The following is a 19,036-nucleotide window of genomic DNA, read 5'->3' as shown; positions in this document are numbered from 1 at the left end:
TGGTTGCTGCTGGTGCAAGGGTTCTTGTATCACACTTATTTCACTGGTTTCTTCCCGAGATCCCTCAGCTGTAGGAGGTTAAAGTTAAAGATGGATCAAAATAACTGACGAAGGGACAAGAAGATTCTGGTAAACGGATGTTACCTGCCGCGTTCTAAGACATAACGGCAGCGATGGAGGAGGTAAGACTCAAGTTAGTCTATGGCTTTCATATGCACTAGCATTTGCCTTCACTCACCAGCTGTGAAAACTCCAGATTGCCCTCTGAGTCCTCTGCTTGCAGGGTCAGTACCCACTTTCCAAGTAAGGTGCAGCCCCAGAAGAAGTAGGGGAGGATGGAGGTGACTAATGGGGCTGTAACTGTGGAGTCAAGAACTGAAAGGGAGGCAAACTATACAGGGGAAAGTCTAAATCAGGATGGTGGCCAAGGCAGTCACAGCAGGCAAAAGACAGTCTGGAGCTTGAAGAGACAAGTAAAGCTGACACCAAAGGATTCAGCACTGGCAGATAGCTTAAACATGCAGGACATTAAGGTTGTCAGTTCTGAAAAAAACCATGTCTGATAACATGGCCAGGCCAGGCAAAGGGTTTTGTTTTCAGCCACACTAATGACGCTCTGGTTTTAGCTACTGGATAACATTGCTCTATTGCTTCCTTCTATTGCTTCTTTTACCACTTGGTGTGCAGGGATTYAGGTAAAAAAGGAGAGAGCCTGAAAAGAAAGTCCTTGAGCCCCTCTTCTCAAAAGCTTCTACCACAACTTCTAGTGCTGAAAGCTGCTCAGAGAGTGGGAACACTAGAAGGGGTAACTAACAGAAGGCAAAACCTGAGTTCTCCTTAATTCAGTGTATACCTGCAACATGAGAAGGTGCTGCAGTGATACCACGCTGAGACTAGGATAGAGCACTCACTGATTGCAGCAGAGAATTCATACTCAGATCTCCTCACCTGGATTGCTACCTTTGCAAGCTCTCCATCCCAGACAGTTGCAACCCTGGTTAAAGAATACTTTGTCAATCAGTCACACTGGCTTAGGGGAAGTGCTGCAACAATGTAAATTCTCATTTCTGGAAACAGCCTATGAGGTTCAGTGTGCAGGGCTGCATTAAGATTTTGAAAGAGTAAAACTGGTGCACGCAGCATCCAGTTGGATGGACATACCGAGTCTCACTAGATTGCCGAATAGCACAAAAAAAAGAGAAGCCTTTGGGAGCTAACAATTAATGATAAAGCCATATCTTACATTTCCCTTGCCTGGTCCACTGGCTGCTCTAAATTCCTTACATCAGGCTGCTAGATCTACCAAACTCTTACCAGTGGATTTTCTAGGAAACAAATTCCCAGTGGAGACAGAACTTTGTTAATCACAAACCCCTGCCTTTTGTTCCCACTGCTGATGAGCCCATCCAACAAACCCAGCTCAGGGGAGATAGAAGTAGAAACAAACTGCAGGTGTGGGTCCATGCCTGCCACAGAGCACATACATCCATCTCTCACCATGCCACATTGCACCTGGACAATGCTGCTCCCAGTGTTTCCTTAGCAGGAGCAGAACTCGCTTACTTCATGCTTCCTCACAACCTCACATTCCTTTTTGGTTGCATTCCAGTATCTCACACGTGCTGAGCACACTGCTCCTGGGACAAGATGTCATCAGTAGGTTTGAACACTGGGAAGAAAAATGCATACACAGCAGTCAAAGTGGATCCTGACGGGGATTACTGTACCCCAGGTGCATTTGAACTGGAGCGACTCTTCTGGAAAGGATGTCCGAAGTACACTCACGTCAATGAAGTCTGGCCCAACCTCTACATAGGAGATGAGTAAGTGCTAAGTATAGCTCACCAATAAAGCAAGGTATTTCTTTCTTTCTGCCAGCCATTAGCCAGTAGTCAGCTCTGATGATCTGATTTGATGATCCACTGACAGAAGTCAGAGTTCAACAAAGCAATCAGTCTGCCATAGTCCTTACACAGTACAAGCAGACAGTTTTGGTTGCTGTTGCTTAAAGAAAATGTTGGGTAAATGTGGAGGGGTCTACCCTTGAAGAGCTCTGAGTAATAGAGCAGTGGGGCACTAGTGCAGGCTGCAAAGGTTGAAGCTAATTGCAGTCTATTTTTAAATGGCTCATTTCTAGGAATAATTTGTCATTTATCTCTGAGGGACAGTTCTTCCACAGTTGCTGTGACTGAAGCATCTGGGCTAGATGCATTGGACCACAGCTTAGGTTGGTTTAAGCCTAAACCATAATTCTTGAAAGTGACTGAAGAGACAGCTCAACCTGCAGAGGTATTTCTGCATTTCCTAGCCTTTGCTTATGTACATGGAGTACTCCGCATTTTCAAATTGTGCAAGAGATTAAAACAAATGGAACCCTGTGAAAGGGTGAAGCTGCAGAGGTGTATCTCATCGATCAGGCCAAATGGCAATTTGAAAAAGAACAGACTTAGCTCTGCTGAACACAGGACTAAGACAGAAACAGCCAGCATATTCTGGCATACAGAGCTGGCTGCTGCAGCAGGGAGACAGGCCATCAGAAAATCCCCCAACCCAAACCCTGAGTACAGCAAGAGAGCTTTTCTTACCCCTTAGGCATTATTGGTTGACTTCCCATTTTCCTCTACACCCTTCCCTAACAAGATGTTTATTTTACATCATCACTATAAGGCACAAGCTGCAACCCCACTGACTCCAAAGTTCTCAGTAATTTTTTAAAAGGTCCTAAAATTCATCTGTTGCCAGCTTATAAAAGAGGAAAGATATACAGCTTTGAAAGTTACAAGACTCCTAATATCATTGACCAGTTATTTCTGTGGCGCCAGAGGCAATAGAAAGACACACGAGATCTGGGCTTTAAGCAAGCAGGGGCTGCCACTCTAGAAAGAGAGGGGAGGAAAAAAACTAAAACAAACAAACAAAAAAAACACATCACACACACGCCTCTCAAACTATGGGAAGAGCCTGGCCAAATGACTCAGGAATAAAGGAAAATGGGTTTGCCTGCCCTCCCTCCCTCCCCTCCCCCTTTTGGTAGATATTTTTATCTCAAGATTCAGTAAAAAACAAAACAAAACAAAAAACAGGCTCTTCTGACATTTCTTTCCTACATCCTTGTTTAAAATCACCAGAAGAATTATTCTAAATGAAACGGTTAGAAGAATGTCACTCTTATCTCTGTGATGAAGCTACTGTCCTGCCCTCTGAGCAAAGAAGCCTAATTAGACAACAGGTCTTGAGATAATCCCTGGTCTTAGAGACTGTGACTATCTTTCCTATAATTGTTGCTGTAACACTGGATTGTTACACCTTGTATTTGAGTAAATGCTAAGAGGTGTGACTGAATAAAACATACACCTGCACTTAGTACAAACTAACCAGGGGAATGGAATAACAGGCTTCTTGACAGGTTTTTAGAGCTATACCCATTTCAGCTGGACAGCTATTTATTTCTGCAAGGGCGGGGGGAGGGCAGGGACAGGTCTTAAGCCAGGAAAAGCAATGGTGCTTCAAGAGGAAACAAGTCCTCCATATTACCAAGGGCAGGGAGGGGAGAAAACCAGCAGAGAAGGGAAGAGAAATGGGGAGCAGGGAAAAACAAACAAATAAACAAACAGTGAACAGAAACATAGCTTCACCAGCAAACAGGGCCTCCTGCAAAAGAATGACTTGCTTTCAGTCAGATAAGGCCAAACTCCCCATCCAGTGCCAGAAAATCTGGGGTGAGAACTGGTCTGCAGGCAAGACGCAGTTTTCATTACCAGAACAAACATTTCATTTGAAGCAGACAAAGTCCAGGGACCCCTAATGTCCTTTCTCAGCCAGCTCCACATCTTACTTCTGACCAACAGCTTCCCCCATCAGTGTGGCAGGGGAGTTTAGTTTATTTCAAGATTTTACTGTAGCACTGGTTGCCAAAGAGCTGCCATGGAGATGTGAACAGCTGTTGACTGTATTTGCATCCTTAGCTACGCTAAATTAAGGTTGGTTTTAAAAGTATTTAGTGGAGCTCATCAACAAAATCAAGCGAACACACACATGCAGAGTTTATCTTCAGAGCCTTCACATCTGTGCTTCATTCCTGCCTTCTGCATTTACAAGGTTAACAGGACTTGTGACTGCTTATGGAAATGCTAATTAATTACCCTGACTACGTAATCACATCTTCGATCTAATGCAATACAGGCTATCAAGGAGCCCTGTGAGGCCACTCAATCCTTTTGTTACAAGGCTTCACTGCAGATGTTGCCCAGAGGCAATGAAATCTCCATGAGCCTGTCAGACCCAGAATAATCAAAGCCTCAAAATATAACATGCTGTGTTCAGCTCCAACTGAAATTTTCCTCCAGCAAGTTCCAAGGACTTTTAAAGACCAAACACTGGAACTTGTAGGAGACAGCCCAATGATAGGAACAAAGCATGCTTTGCCAAGCTTTTGATTCATCTGCTACCAGGATGAGTACTTGCATGTATTCTGCTCAAATCCAGAAGCCTTTTATAGGGATGGAAAGGAAAGCAGCGTTGTCTTGCTTCCTCCTTTTACTAGTCACCAGTTTACTGGCATGAGCAGTCTGACTGGCTAATCCCAAACTTGCTTGGTTCACTCCAAGCACATGGAAAATCTCTGCCAGATACATAGCTTGTAGTTTTTTCTTTGTGGCTTTTCAGTGATTGCTTTGTTACCAAAGATGATGGTTGTGGTTCCACATTTCTGAATTCCAAAGAATATTTTAGCTGAAGACAAAGGCCTCCTAAGATTCTGTCTTCATCTTAACCATCCTCCAGCTCTGATCAGGATTTCAGGCCTGATCACAATTTCATCCATATCTGAATAACACATTCTCAAGCTACTCCCACAGAAAAGAAAGTATTCTGGAGTCTAATTCCTTACAGGTTAAATACCAAAGAGAAACTTCTGGACATAAAGTTGAACAGAGCTTTCACTTTAAGAAAACTGTGGTCTGTGCTTGTTCTAAAGCCCCAGGGCTTATGTTTTAAGAACCATAACCCAGGTAAGGTGCCACAGCACACAGGTAGTTCACCTACAGACTGGAGCCTACTACTGTAGATTCACTAAGAAATATAGCTAAACCTTAAATACATGCTTAACAAACTCTCCCTCCCCTTCTCCTGTTTCCAGAAAACCAATACAGTTTGGCTTTTTCCAAGTGACTAAGTAGAAATGCAATTTATACTAACCTAGAAGAAAACAGATGGGACTCATTCAGCATAGCTGATAAGTTACCTCCCACTGTTTAGCATTATGAACTCCTACAACTTATGCGAGTATTAAACATATAAAAATAGGAGCGCTCCAGGTTGCATGGAATTAAAGATGTCTACAAAAAGAGCATATGTAGCTTTAGTTTATAATAACAACACTCATGAAGACATAGTTTCAACTGTATTAGCATGAAAATCTGCCAATTGTAACAGCACTTTAGCAATCCAGAAAGTCAGATACGTAACACTGGACAATAAACCTCTTAAAGCAGCAACTGTTTCCAAGGCAAGTAACACTTGTCATTTAATCTTCTAGTTTTCCCCACACAACATCTCAGTTTGTAGGTGATTTCTAACAGTTGGAGATGCACATATGAGTGACTGAAGTCAAGGCTAGGAATAGACTGACTACAAATGCCTTTGCTATATAGAAAGCAGAGAGGAGTTTCCTTTACTTATATCACTTACAAAACCCATCTACTGTTTTGGTCTAGAGGAAAACAGATTGCTAAATCTTTTTCTACCACAAGTTATGAAGAGCTTGTTCAGTATTTTCAGTGGGACAAAAAAAATTGTTCTAGTTGAACAGGATGTATCCACAGAAATGGAGCAACACCCAACACCTCAGAAGGAAAAGGGGATACAATATTATACTATCTCTAGATTCCCTGGATGCTAGAGTTAAAGGAAATTGGGTCAGTATTATTGGAAATTCTCAACATCTCATGAGGGAAAGCTGCCAGATTTTCTAAAGAAAGTGTCAGTATTGCTTATATTCAGAAAGCTTCTTTCTGACACTGACCAGATGGTAAATTATCATCCTGCATCAAGTTTTCCTTTGGTGGTTAAGAAAATGGAAAAGTTTGAAAGAGATGATTCCTCTTCTAGTAACTCGTTGCCTCAGATTTCCTTGTTTTGTCAGTCTCAGTCAGATCATATGTGGGCTTTAACAGTCTATACTGAAACATGTTTGCCTTGCTCATCCTTTGCATGATGCCTAGGAGATTTGGCTCTACTTAGAGCTTATAAACATACCAGCTAAGAAGTGCTAACTTACCTGTGGAGGGAGCTGTTCTACCCATTTCTTGATAAGAAGTCTCAGACAACTACTTGCCTGCTCTTAGATGCACTCCAGTTTTTGTTGTGAGCCACTGGTGTCTCCCCTTTGAGAGCTGCTACTAAGATGCTTAATACTTCATGTGGAGGTGCAGGCTGCGGTGTCTGCAAGTTGTATTTCCTTCTCTTCCAATGGCATTGGTTTGGGCATCTTCCATAGTATTGGCTGGGAATAAAGCTTGTTGATGATAATACTTTGAAAAGAGAGAAAAGTGATTTGGTGCATTGAAGAAGACAACTTAAAAGTCTTTTACACTGTAAGTACTACATTGTTACTTCCAGAATAAGGAAAATTTGCTGCAGTACTTGCATTTTCTCCTATGAATCTTACCTTTAAAATTGAGAGCAGGTGCAGTTAAAATCTTGGACCTGCCATTGCACAGACTAAAGGTACAAATATTCTTTTGGGAAGCATCTGAAATTGGATGACATTTGTTTGGGTCAGTTCTCCCTCTCAGTGATAGGGTTATATTCATATATCAGATCACATGAAAGTGATCTCCAACTTTCACCGTTTAAGTGGCATTCCTGTATCAAAGYGCTCTCCCTTGCCCCAGAACTTCAAAAATATGTTTGAGTCTACCTGTCTTACAGTAAAAGCAGGGCCTGATTCAGCAAAGCACTGCACTTTGGCTTAGCATGCTTTGCTGTACAGAGAGGAACTTCTGAGCATGCTTAACTTCTAGCATATGCTTATGTGCTCTCTTGAATTGAAGAGCTGATAAGTTTTTACATGGAATAAATCTGCCCAGTTCACCTCTCAAACTGAAATAAACTGAAATTTTTATGATTATCTTGTAGTGCAATACTTCACCTTCTAAGTACAGAAACACATTCAAGGCAGACACTGAAAACCATGGTTGCATCATGCAGAAGGAAATCAAGAGCTAAAAACACAGATGGTGCAGATGTACAAAATGAAAGCAATTACAAGAGTAGTCAAATGCTTCTGGCTTCACCTAGACTGGGCATTTGCAGCAAACTTTTTACAGTGGCTACTTTAAATTTAATCATTACAACAGAAATGGAAAATTCATTGCATTTTATTAGGAAATAGCAGCACCCGAAGAGAAAATAAGAAGAATACTGTTAGCTTGACTATTAAATTCTGGTAGTGAGCCAATTTCAAGGGAAAGAAGTCTATGCCATTTCTAGCCTGAAATGAATTAGAAACTGAGTTATAAACCCTCCAACAAGGTGTATGATTCATACAGCAGTCTGAGTGATCCTATGCTATTAGGTACCTCAACAAATCAGAAACTTGCCAATATTGATGCTTTCATATATTCTTTCCTTTCATCCAAAATATCGATAACTTAGGCATGGTAGAAACTGCAAGGAAAACCAAAAGCATTCCCCCCTCCTTGTGATGTAACCAGGATTCTCATGATGAAACATGAAGAAATTAGCCGGTGGTTCCAGTAAATAGAAAACGAGGGATGCTTCCACAAGGGTAGCTACACTACAGCTTCAGCTGCAGTTGGAAACAAAGCCAGTTCTTCACACAAAGCTGGAGTTCACTGATGGGCTAAGCCAGTACAAGCAAAACACATCAAGGGGCAGAGAAACATTTGCATTACAGGCATCTGTGTTCCCCTATATGAGAACTTAACAGCCTCCTCCTTACTCTGTGTTAACTGGCAATCAACATGCAGCAGACACAGCATGACCTAGGTTTTATTGCCTGTACTATGGTGGTGTCAAGAGCCTCAGCACAGGCCATGAGCTCAGTGCAGTAGATACTAGATAGAGACAACACATACCCCACAGTATTTATGATAAAAATACAAGGTAAAAAGATGGATGATGGGAAAGAAAAGCAGACAAATCCAGTTTAGCATAGTAAGTGGTGGTCTGACTGGGCTGTTTGCCCAGCTTTGGGTTTACAAGAGAAAATTGAAAAAAACCTTTCAAAACAATAGTAGAGGTATCTTATTAAATACTTGATTAAGTGCAATTATCAAGTGTTGGGGGGAGGGAGAGAAGGGACAAAGCATAAGTGCTTTCTAAAAATTAGCCTCCACATGAAGTTTGAAACCAAGCATTATTGCTCTTGTAAAAAGAAATGGTGTCACTTCAGTTTTCTTCAGAAGATGCAGACTCTAAAAATGCATCATTTGATGGGGAAAGAAATCCTTCTGAAAGATGTTTGTAGCCCTGTTGCTGCTACTTCCTATACAAGAGGAAACACCTAGGATATTAACACCCAGCAAGCTTGTTTCAGTGCCCAAGAGCATTGTGAAGGATCCTCTTTCAGGAGCTGATTGCCTGTTGACTTAACTGTCTCAGAGCTGCACTTCCTTTTCTTCGGCTGCAGTAACAACAGGGCTTCAATACAGCGGGTGTTGCCTCTTCAGAGGGGAGCCCAAGGCAGGCGCCTCTTGTTGCTCTGTGGAACACTGTTTTGTATTGCACAGTTTCCTCAGATCTCAACACAACATTAGGTATCAGAAATCTCAGAAAAAGCTTTCCATAGATAATATTGTCAAGGCTATCTGCCTAAACAAAGGTACCTAATATGCTCCTTACAGATCTAGCAATAGCTTTGCTTGCAGATACACAAGGCACGTAGTCACATGGCCTAGAGCAGCTCTGCTCTACTTAGCCAGGACAAATGTTCCAGGTCTCAGTTCAACTAAGTCTCTGTGACACCTGTACACATCACAGTTTGAGTACCAATTCTGGTGGCACTGCTAGGATCATAATGTTTGAGTGCTCAACATTGAGGTCTCATTTTTTTTGGAAGTTTTTTACCCTCTACATTAGCAGCTTCAGCAGAAAGAACAATATTTGGATTCATATTACAAAGAAAAAGATGGTATTGGGCAAGGAACCTGTGGCAATAAGTGACCTTTTCTATGCTCAGTTCAAAAGGATATAGCTGAATGAGGTTATATAACAAGTAATTAAAAAGCAGACATTTTAAAATCACTCTACCCCAAGCATGCAGGAAAACAGAATGCAGATTCTTCAGYGGCAAAAACAAAGGACTAGAGAGCTATCCAAGTATTTCCTTGGTATGCTTATAATTTGCTTCAAAGGAGAAGAAATATTTCACAGAAGATGATCTAGTCATGTTTGACTATTCACGATGGGCTTTTTGCAATAGCATTCAAGGTAGATGCATTGCTGCTCTTCATTCTGTTTCCAGCCCGAGCTATGGGAAACACTGAGCGAGCTAACAGAATAACAGTGTGTGTACACCCAAACTCCAACAAGCCAAGAGTAAAACAATGGCTAATCCAAACTGTGATGAGAAATCAACACCTGACTGCCTTTTGTGTTTAATTAATTGAATAAGGATGATGGAATTCCATTCTGGGCCCCAAATTCACAGTATGCAACTACAGATAAGACCTGGAGGGGGTTGGGGGAAAGAGAGAGAAGCATGGAAAAACATGGATTTTCCTCAAAACATCTACCATATGCTCACTAGTGGAGTACTCACTGTGCCAGGACAGAACAGTAGGCACTGACCTACAACATGCCTTGGCATTTTAAGCACTGGAACATTAGGCAGCATAGGAGCAGCTGGATGGATGTAGGCCTAAGATGCTCATACTGAAACAAATATCTTAAGAAATGTATTAAACCTGCCCAGTATGTGCTAAAGAGCTCCAGTTCCCAGGAGCTTGAGGAGACTGAGCTGAATGGTTATGCAGTTAATGAAAGGCAGTATCCCTTTTTCCTGAATACTTAAACACTGAACACTTAAAGATGAGATCCTGAGACACGGAACACCACAGTAATTCAGACTGTCAGAAACCAATGCGTTAGATGCAGCCACTGTGTCAATAGGCAATCTCCTGAGAACCTAATCAAGGAAACGGGAAAATGGGATTTCAGATGAATGTAGCAGTGTCAAATGTTAAAATAATTGTCATACGACCTATTGTTTGACATTGTCCTTGCTCAGAACAACAACAATATCATTTAATTCAAATGCTATTTATTAGATTGAGCAGTGGTTGCAGAATCCAAGTTTGGTAGTATCTACGGTACATCAGAAACCCCTCCCCCCCCCACACACAAACAGTTAATCTTAATTCTTCCATTGACTCTAACTACAATGCAGTCCTACTTGCTATTCAGCATGTAGGACTCAACTTGCAGGGGTTCTAATTGAGCCCAGATCTCTGACCTGAAAGCATCAGTCTTTCATTGTTTGTTGGATACATGCTTTGGGCCAACTCTGGTGAATGGAAAACAGATTTTCTCCATCCCAGTATCAGGGAGGCAAAACAAAACACAACTTAACTTGAAAGCGGAATCTGTTTTTCTCCTCAAGCATATCAAAACCAAGAGAAGAGTTATTCGCTATCCTTTCTACTTTTTGACAAGGACAACATTTGATCTGTTTTTAAAGTATTGGCCATCTTTACAGTCCTGCGCTGAAGTGCCTTTGCTGGCTACATGTGTAGAGCATACCAACTTGAGGAGACTCCAGAGAATGAGTGTCTGAATGGAAGAGAGAAAAAAATGTCTTTCTAGGTCAGTCACTGCAACAAGAATATGAAGGGCAGGAGTGAGCATGACTGACCTGAAGGGAAGGTGGCAAGTCGCAGCACTAGCGGCAAGATGCTTTTGCCTCTCTGCCCTCCAGAGTCTACTGAGCTTAGGCTGGCATCACCAAACTGACTCAAGAATTCTTTATTATTATTATTACTTTTAACTATCACATGGGGAACTTGTGACATTATTTCACGGGAAAAATGCCAGCGGGATCAAGATATTTTTGTTCTTGTCCAGAAGGGAATTTCTGCAGGGAGGAAGATCTACTCAGAACAGCCAATTATGAGTTTGATTTAAATCAAARGAACACAGATAACACCCTGAAAATCCATATCCCAGTTAACTGTCCTAATCATCACGTTCTTGCCTGCTTAAAGGGGGATTTTGACTGAGAGAAAGTGGGAAGGTGCAGTTGACTTTATTTTCAAGCCATTCTGAGCTGTCACCATTAGAATTATGAAACACAACAGGTAGCCCAAGATGACATTTTGTGTGACAGTAGCTGCATTTACACATTGAAATGCTYAGGAAACATTCATGGAGAGAGGTAGTTTTGGCTGGAAAAAGCTGTTTTATATCATGCACTAGTTCACTTATGGCAGTAGTAGTTATGTGAATACATATTAATTGAACAAAGCCTATAAAATTCTTTGTGAAAAGCTCACCAGTCCTTTTAGACACTAATGAAACTTGACAGCTTTTCCAGAACAGAGCTTTTCAAAATTAAAAGCTTTCTGCAATGGAAATTCTAAAAACGAGTTTTTACATGTCTGCCACAAACTGCACATTTTGAGGAATTTCAAGCTGCTGGCACACAAACATCTATGATTCCCTCTTCTGACTTCTCTTTTCCAAAGAAAGAGAGGACAAAGAATAGAATATTGAGCTTTTACTGAAGGCTGATATCTGGTTTCTATGTCTAGTTCTTTTTGCTTAAGACCTCTAGTTTAACCCAACATGGCAGCAAGAGGAAGCTTGATAGGGATTGTATCAGAGAAAAAAAATTTGTAGGTATAAATGTAGAAAAAAAGCTTAGTAACTGAGGTTCTTTTAGAGATGATGAAGAGCTTTTTGAATTCCAGCTGATCTTACTACTCACATCTCGCTGATTCTTTTATTAGTTCTGCAATATCGAATGATGGGAGAGAAGGGGAAAGCAGCATTCCTGGGTCCTATTTCAAGCTCTGCCACTGATTTGCCTTTATGACCCTGAGTAATTCACTCTCTATGTATCTTAAGTTTCTTCTCGTATAGGAGGGATAGAAGCCAGTATTGCCTGCACTACTTAGGTGTCAGGGGAATATGTTCATTTGTAAGGTGCTCTGACACCTTCTAACACTTGGGAGAGCATCATAAATTTCAGGGGATCATTCTCTTTCTAAATGACAACATCTTAAAATTTTTACAGTGGTAACTGATGCATTTTTGAAGCATTACCAATTTCATTAACAATTAGCACATACCAAATCAGAGTTTTTTTGGCTTGCTGGATGAGGAAGCATCTTCATTCACATGACAGCTTTTGTTTCAACAGGAAAACTGCATTAGATCGCTACAGCCTTGAGAAGGCAGGCTTCACCCACATCCTCAATGCAGCCCATGGTCAACGGAACGTGGACACAGGACCAGAATATTATCGTGACATGACTGTGGAGTACCACGGAGTGGAAGCAGATGATCTCCCCACTTTCAAGCTCAGCCAGTTCTTTTATTCAGCTTCTAAATTCATTGATAACGCACTTCAGGATGAAAGAAGTAAGGAGGGTGTTGAAAATGGTTAAAAACAGGACAGTATTTACTTAAGCTGGATAAGCATAATTCAAGGCGTCCAGCTCTGTGGGAATAAAACAAGGCCAAGATTGTTTAACAGAGGATATAAAAACAGTAGCAGAGAAGTGGTTGTTTAAGATAAGACAGTGGTGGTAACTGGGTTTAGGACGTTTCTCACTGCAGAGCTGGTACCAGCCCAAGCACCCCTTCCAAGCTGTTTGATAGAAGTCCACATCACAGTTCACAGTTTGTGTTCAGGTGTCCGGTCTACTAGTGGTGCTTTCTTCTTTTCTTTTTTTTTTCCCGGGGGGGGGGGGACGGACGGACGGACTACTTTATAAACACCTCAAAGATAGAAATTGCATAGGTGCCTTGCATTAGCTGCCTTTTCCTCAAATGGGTCCCTATTACGACAGGTTTAATGAATATTGGCTGCAAAGCAGCACAAGAGGGGTGTTCTGCAGAGATTCCAGACCGTCACTCCACAACTTCACGCTCTGCAGCATTAGTTTCACTCTCCACAAATATAAAAGACACCTTCCTACCTGGCCATCACATTGCCCAAAAAGCTATAACAGGGATTTCTCTCTGTCATCTTCCAAGCAATAGGGGACTGAAACCTCTTTGACAGCAGAGATCTAGAAAAATTTTGTTAAAGCCTTTGTAATTTCTCAGCTTGATTACCACAATTCATTATTTACTGACCTCCAGCATGTTCTATCAGAAAGCTTTACACTGATGGGAAGTATTGCAGCCTCAATCTCACACTAGCTTCCAATATTACTCCTCCTACTCCTGCCCCTGCCCTCCCCCTGCCTTCTTTTATTAAATCTCCACAGGGTATTTTACCAGAAATAAGTTGAGAAATTTAGTACTCTCCTGTTGACCTAAGAAGTTCTTAATATCAAAGGGTCACATACCAAGTTTCTAGCCTCCTGTCAGCTTCTGTTCTTGGCTGTTTAGCTCAGCTATAGCCAGCTACTACCTGGCTTGCCCCCAGTAGCCAGCCAGGTCTGTACAATTTTACCCTTTCAGCAAGTGCAGTCTATAGCAACAGTCCCTTTCCTTGTTCAGGAGAAGGACTTGAAAGCAGATCAGTTTTAAAATCAAAGTCCTAATAGCAGGAGAAACTGCTTTAGGAGGTTACTCATTTGTCAAGAAAGATACCTAATGTTTCAAAAAGTATATCTGAAGCACTCCCTTTGGGAAGGAATGCAAAACTAAAGCACACCTGTGTTTAGCTATGGCAGGAGGCCAGAGGTCTGTACCAGGCACAGTAGCTGAAGAAAGAAATGCAGACTTCCTCACTCCCATCACTATCCCTTTCCTGTATCACCTTTATCTGCTGCACTGAGATAATGAAACAAGCACAAGTGAGGCTGCAAAGTCTTGAGAAAACTTGCATCCCACTAAACATCAGGACAGGGAAGGATGGGACAGGCTTCTTGTTTTGAAACCACATCAAAATCCAGGAAGCTCTGAGAAAATGCCAAGCACTAGTGCAGCACTGAGACAAAAGCTCCAATCAAAGAGTGACTGGATTAACTTATACATGACAAAATTCCCCACTAAAGTAGGTATTAACAACTGCAACTTTTTCTGCATTGACTGCCACATTCACATGGTTTTAAACAATAGGATCTCTTCTGATGGAGACCAATGAAATAAAGAGAATTATTTACTCTAAAAATCATGGAGAAAAAGAAAGAGCTAAGTTCTAATGAGGAAAAAAACATACTGAATGCACACCTTCTATCCCAGTCAAGAATATCCACAAAGACACATAAGCGTGTCCCCATGAAAAGATGCGAATTGAATGCATGTCAACAGCTTTCCAACATGCATTTGCAATAGATTTCAATCTTCTTCTATTGCTAACAGAATGACTCCAGAAACAAGATTTAAGAGTAGACTGAAGTCTCTGCTACACCTAAGGGTGAAAAGATTATAGGCAAGTAATTAGCACTCTCCTCCATCAACACACATGCAAAAGATGCACGCTGTTCATTTTATCTGTGAAGGCACATCTAGTCTAACTATGTATTTCAAAGACTATTCCTATTGTATATCTCCTGACACACAAATAGCATCCAGATTCCTAAGCAGGATTTTGGAGTAAGTAACCAAGTGTCTGTCTTCAGTGGTAATGAAAAAGGACTTCAGGGCTCAGTAAGTGGTGCTCAATACTTGTGAACAGTAACACAATTACACCCATTACTGTAAAGTCACTTGTTACTTTGCATTAGAGTTGAGCCAATGCAAAGAGAGAGAGGAAGGAGAAAAGAAAGGTTTCCACTTTGTGATAGGAAAGTATGGATGAGTTAATGTATTTTGGCTGTGTCACACTGCTTGGGGGTGCATCCCTCACAGCCAGACAAGCGACCAAATGGATTGAATAGATGTTCTTATAGAATGCTCTTGGCTGTGCAGATGCTTAATAGTCATTTAGTGTTGCTGAAACAAGTTATCGTGCAAATGAAGAACCCTCTCTGCTTCTGCAACAGGCCAGGAAGCCCCTCAGTTTGGATGCAGCCAAAACAAGGTTCTAATGCAATGTGATAATTCTGACTGACCTTTAAAACCTTTGTGATAGTGAAGAAATTCCCTGACCAGGGCACTATTAGCAGATTTTCAGAATGGGCAGACAGACTTAAGCAAGGGGAAAAATAACTCAGTTGGAAAAGTAAGTTTTAGAGGTGAACTCAAAACTGTTTACAATTGTGCTGTCCTTCAGCTGTGCATAAAAACTTCCCAAAACACAGAATTCAAAGCTTAAGGAAGCTTAAAGTTTTCGAGTAGAGAGGACTAATTACCTGAAGGCAAGGCATTATTTTAAGAGGTTTGTAGATCCCTTCTATGCTACAGACTTAGTTCTCATTCTCTTGGAGTCTTAGTTCCTCTGAATGTRAGATGGAGAGTAATAGCATTTTCTATTCATGCAGAGATGTCATGGGAAAATACATTAAAGAAAGACACTATAGCAATGTGGGAGGAAGCACAGGAGACAGATATAAAGACCTAAGGCATGTGACTAAAGACACCTCAGTATTCATCTTTCCTCAAGAGGAATGTGCTGTTGCAATTTTTGTCCGATTCTGGCCACTTGAGGAAAGACAGTTCAGATTGGTCCTTACATTGAAACTGAAGGCACTACGAACTAGTACAGAAGTGATTTGGCCCTGGAGAACTGTACCAGCATCTTGTCTCCATAGGCAGTCCGATCTTGAATATTCACACACGAGAATGCCAGATCTTCGTTTTCCTACAACCAGAAAGTATTTCAGGAAATTGTATGGACATTTTTTGCCTTTGTTAATACAACCATACATTTTCTCYTAGGGTCCCCTGTTTCCCACCCACAGAAAGCAAAGCCTCCTTGTCCTACCATTTATTTCATCCCCCTCAGCAGCCACCCATTTACAAGCTAGGAATCTCTAGCAAGAGACATGAAGGGCTGAACAAATGAGAGTTTTCATCCATTTCAAATATTTAGAGTAATAATAGAAGGGATTATCATTTTCCACGACAGGAAGAGGCACTTTCAGTTATCAGCGGGACTGGAATTTTGCCAAGATGCCTCTAAAACTATCTGCTGGGATTAGGATACAGACTGTAACCATTAATCCCCTCGTGCTGGCAGTTTTTGATACATCCATTACACAGCAATGCTACTCATGCCAAGACATTCCTCTTGTGCCTGGCAGTAAAAGAGTTAATCAGCAGGAGTCATAGCTTTGCACCCAACACTTCTCACTAGGCATAGCTGACAGAGATAAACTATTATTGGCCCTGTTCAAATCCCCCACCCCGTGGCAATTCAGCTTAGCAGGATGTTAGAGAGACAGGTCCAAATCAACTTCCTTGAGCAGTTCAACTCTTTGTGTGCCCCTTCATGGGCTCTGCTATCCCAGAATCCTTTCTGGAAATCTTCTGAAGTGTTTCAAAACTTGACAATCAGACCTGAACCCACTTACTATTTTCTTCCTCTGCCTCCCTTGGACATCGCAAATGTGGAATGTTCCACTTTGGTTTGTGTCCTTGCTAGTGCCTGGAGCCAAGGACTTTCTGACAGCAGAAATCCGAAAGTTGAACTAAGCAATGTAACAAAGCTAAAACTTGAGGCACATTTATCTAGAGACGAAAACTATTGACAGGAGCTGTGCATTCGCAGAGTGAGACAGGCCACTGCTGCAAGGAAGGGAAAACAATCTAGGAGGATGGTGGGGAGAAAAACATTATTTTTATTCAACATGATAGAGTGGGGGTGACTCACCAGAGAAAAAGACTACCAAAGAGCTGGGAACCAGCTTTTCTAAAGTCAAAGATGTAGTTTATTTTGTATCCAGCTGGTTATCTTACCTATGAACATCTATAGCCTTTCTTCCCCTCCGACCTCAAAATATCACTGAGACTTAAGAAAGTCTTATTAGCTACATTTTATAAATGAAATACTTGGGCAGACTGATCAACTGATGTGTTCTAGATCTTGAGGGAAACCGATGACAGAACAAAAAATTCAAAATCAATCAGTGGGTCACTTTTTATCTCTAGCTGATAGTTCTGAGACAAGCACCTCCTTGCATCCCATTTATCCTCATGGAAGGATAGTTTAAGAGCTTACCAAACCCTCCCTCACCCTTGTGCTTTGGTCACTATGCCCAAACAGGGAATTGAGTACACACTGCTTGGGAAGAGCATAAGGCGAGATGAGGTGGGCTTTGTTTGTTACTTAATGCAAGATGGCAACACCCAGGGCTTCTCTGCAAATATTGCTTACAAATAAAATGAAAGATATCCTGCTTAGGATTAAACACATAACCTCCAAGGTAGATGGTGTCCAGGCTCTATGGTAAGACTTACAGATTCTGCTTCCCCACTTGTAGGAAGAAAAAGGGGGGGGGGGTCTTAAAAAGCGCTAGTAAGTGTAACCCTTCACCGTTAGGAAAAAAAAATATCCCAACATCGTTTCTGCATCATCTCTTTGTTCCCACAGATAAGGTTCTGGTTCACTGTGCTATGGGTCGCAGCCGGTCAGCTACGTTGGTCTTAGCTTACCTGATGATTTACAAGAACATGACAGTGGTGGATGCCATTGAACAAGTCTCAAGGCACCGATGCATCCTGCCGAACCGGGGATTCCTGAAGCAGTTGAGAGAACTGGACATAGCGTTGGCACTGCAGAGGAGGAACACCAAGAACAGTCTACCATCCAATGATGACGAGAACAGCATCACGATCTAGTATTGCTCCTGACAGGATAGTGCTACTGGAAAAGAAACTCCATCAAAAGAGGGGAGGGAATGGTTTAGTAAATTACATAGTCACAGAAATCATTTGTTACTTGGAAGGAGAAACATACAAATACTGTCAAGATGGGAAAGAGAGGAAGCCAAGTTTAAAATCCACCATTATAAAATTTCCTGGCTTTAACAGTGTCCTTCATGACATTGACATATTAAGTTTTCCTCTGTAGAAAAAGCTTTCCCACCACMACAACAGGCACAGCTTAAACTAAACCCTCTTCTGCCTGAGTACCCTCAAAATCCTGATCCCAAAACAAGCACACGACCTTTAAAAGAGAGTAGCTAGCCATTACATAAAGGGATTTTGTGGGAAAAGCACCCAGGAGGCAGTAGCACAGACAGCAGCACAGACAACTGAATTGTTTAGTCAGAGTGCTGAAATATTTCCCATCAGTTCGTCCCTTTTTGCTGTCTCCTGGCTTCTACATTTCTACTCTCATAGTAACAAACTTGGGGAGCAAGTTTAGAGAGTCTCCAGATGAGAATCAGCTGCCCAGGCTTCACAGTGGACTTTGCAGCAGAATATACAAATTAAAAGCAAAGCAAAGTCCTTGAGGTAGTCAGACACGTAAGCAAATACAATGGATAACAATTCAAGGAGATACATATATGGTGGCATATTTTAGCCATCTTAATTTTAACTTGCTTTTCCTGAATGTTTCAACAGCTTGAATTAAGAGGTCCTACACATACAGGATCCAGGTCAATTTACTAGGCCACAGAAAATGACTGAGAGAAGAGATTCGTTAATGTGATGTGATTTGTTTTCCTCTAATAGCACTTGCAAAAACTATACTGCTAGAATAACGCAAAGAAAAATGTCATATCCTTTGGGTTGTTAAGAGGAGGTTCCAGACTGAATTTGTACAGCCCCACCAATCCCCTAAATAAACATGGATTGTAACTCGTTTTAATGAACTTTAGTTTTGATTAAAATAGGCAAGAAACACAGATAAAGCCTTTAAAAACTGTCTCACAGTGGCTTGATTTACCAAGAAAAAGCCACTGCTATGCTTCCAGACACCACTACCAAATATTTCCTCCTATCTCAGGTTTAGTCATGCTAATGCATTATTGTGTTCAAATATGGTTGCTAGTTATTGTATTTATTGACA

The 19,036-nt window shown here is 41.4% G+C and overlaps 1 protein-coding gene across 1 annotated transcript; it reads left to right on the top strand.

The window, feature by feature from the left end:
* Window positions 1-1,647: 1,647 nt before the first annotated feature.
* DUPD1 (dual specificity phosphatase and pro isomerase domain containing 1) lies at window positions 1,648-17,859 on the top strand. The gene is made up of 3 exons (XM_026055863.1): window positions 1,648-1,823; window positions 12,383-12,603; window positions 17,612-17,859. Exons 1-3 carry the CDS (start codon window positions 1,648-1,650, stop codon window positions 17,857-17,859), a joined length of 645 nt encoding a protein of 214 aa, XP_025911648.1.
* The last annotated feature ends 1,177 nt before the right edge of the window (window positions 17,860-19,036 follow it).

Source organism: Apteryx rowi, unplaced genomic scaffold (assembly GCF_003343035.1).
Source record: "Apteryx rowi isolate R43461 unplaced genomic scaffold, aptRow1 scaffold_126, whole genome shotgun sequence".
NCBI lineage: Eukaryota > Metazoa > Chordata > Aves > Apterygiformes > Apterygidae > Apteryx > Apteryx rowi.
The sequence above is the reverse complement of the archived record's forward strand: the minus strand, read 5'-3'. Positions and strand labels throughout refer to the sequence as shown.

Excerpts from the sequence above, each read along its gene's own strand:
- DUPD1 (XM_026055863.1), top strand. The coding sequence starts at position 1,648 with ATGTCATCAGTAGGTTTGAACACTGGGAAGAAAAATGCATACACAGCA. Across the intron at positions 1,824-12,382 it reads AACCTCTACATAGGAGATGA|GAAAACTGCATTAGATCGCT; the intron begins GTAAGTGCTAAG and ends TTGTTTCAACAG. Across the intron at positions 12,604-17,611 it reads CGCACTTCAGGATGAAAGAA|ATAAGGTTCTGGTTCACTGT; the intron begins GTAAGGAGGGTG and ends TTGTTCCCACAG.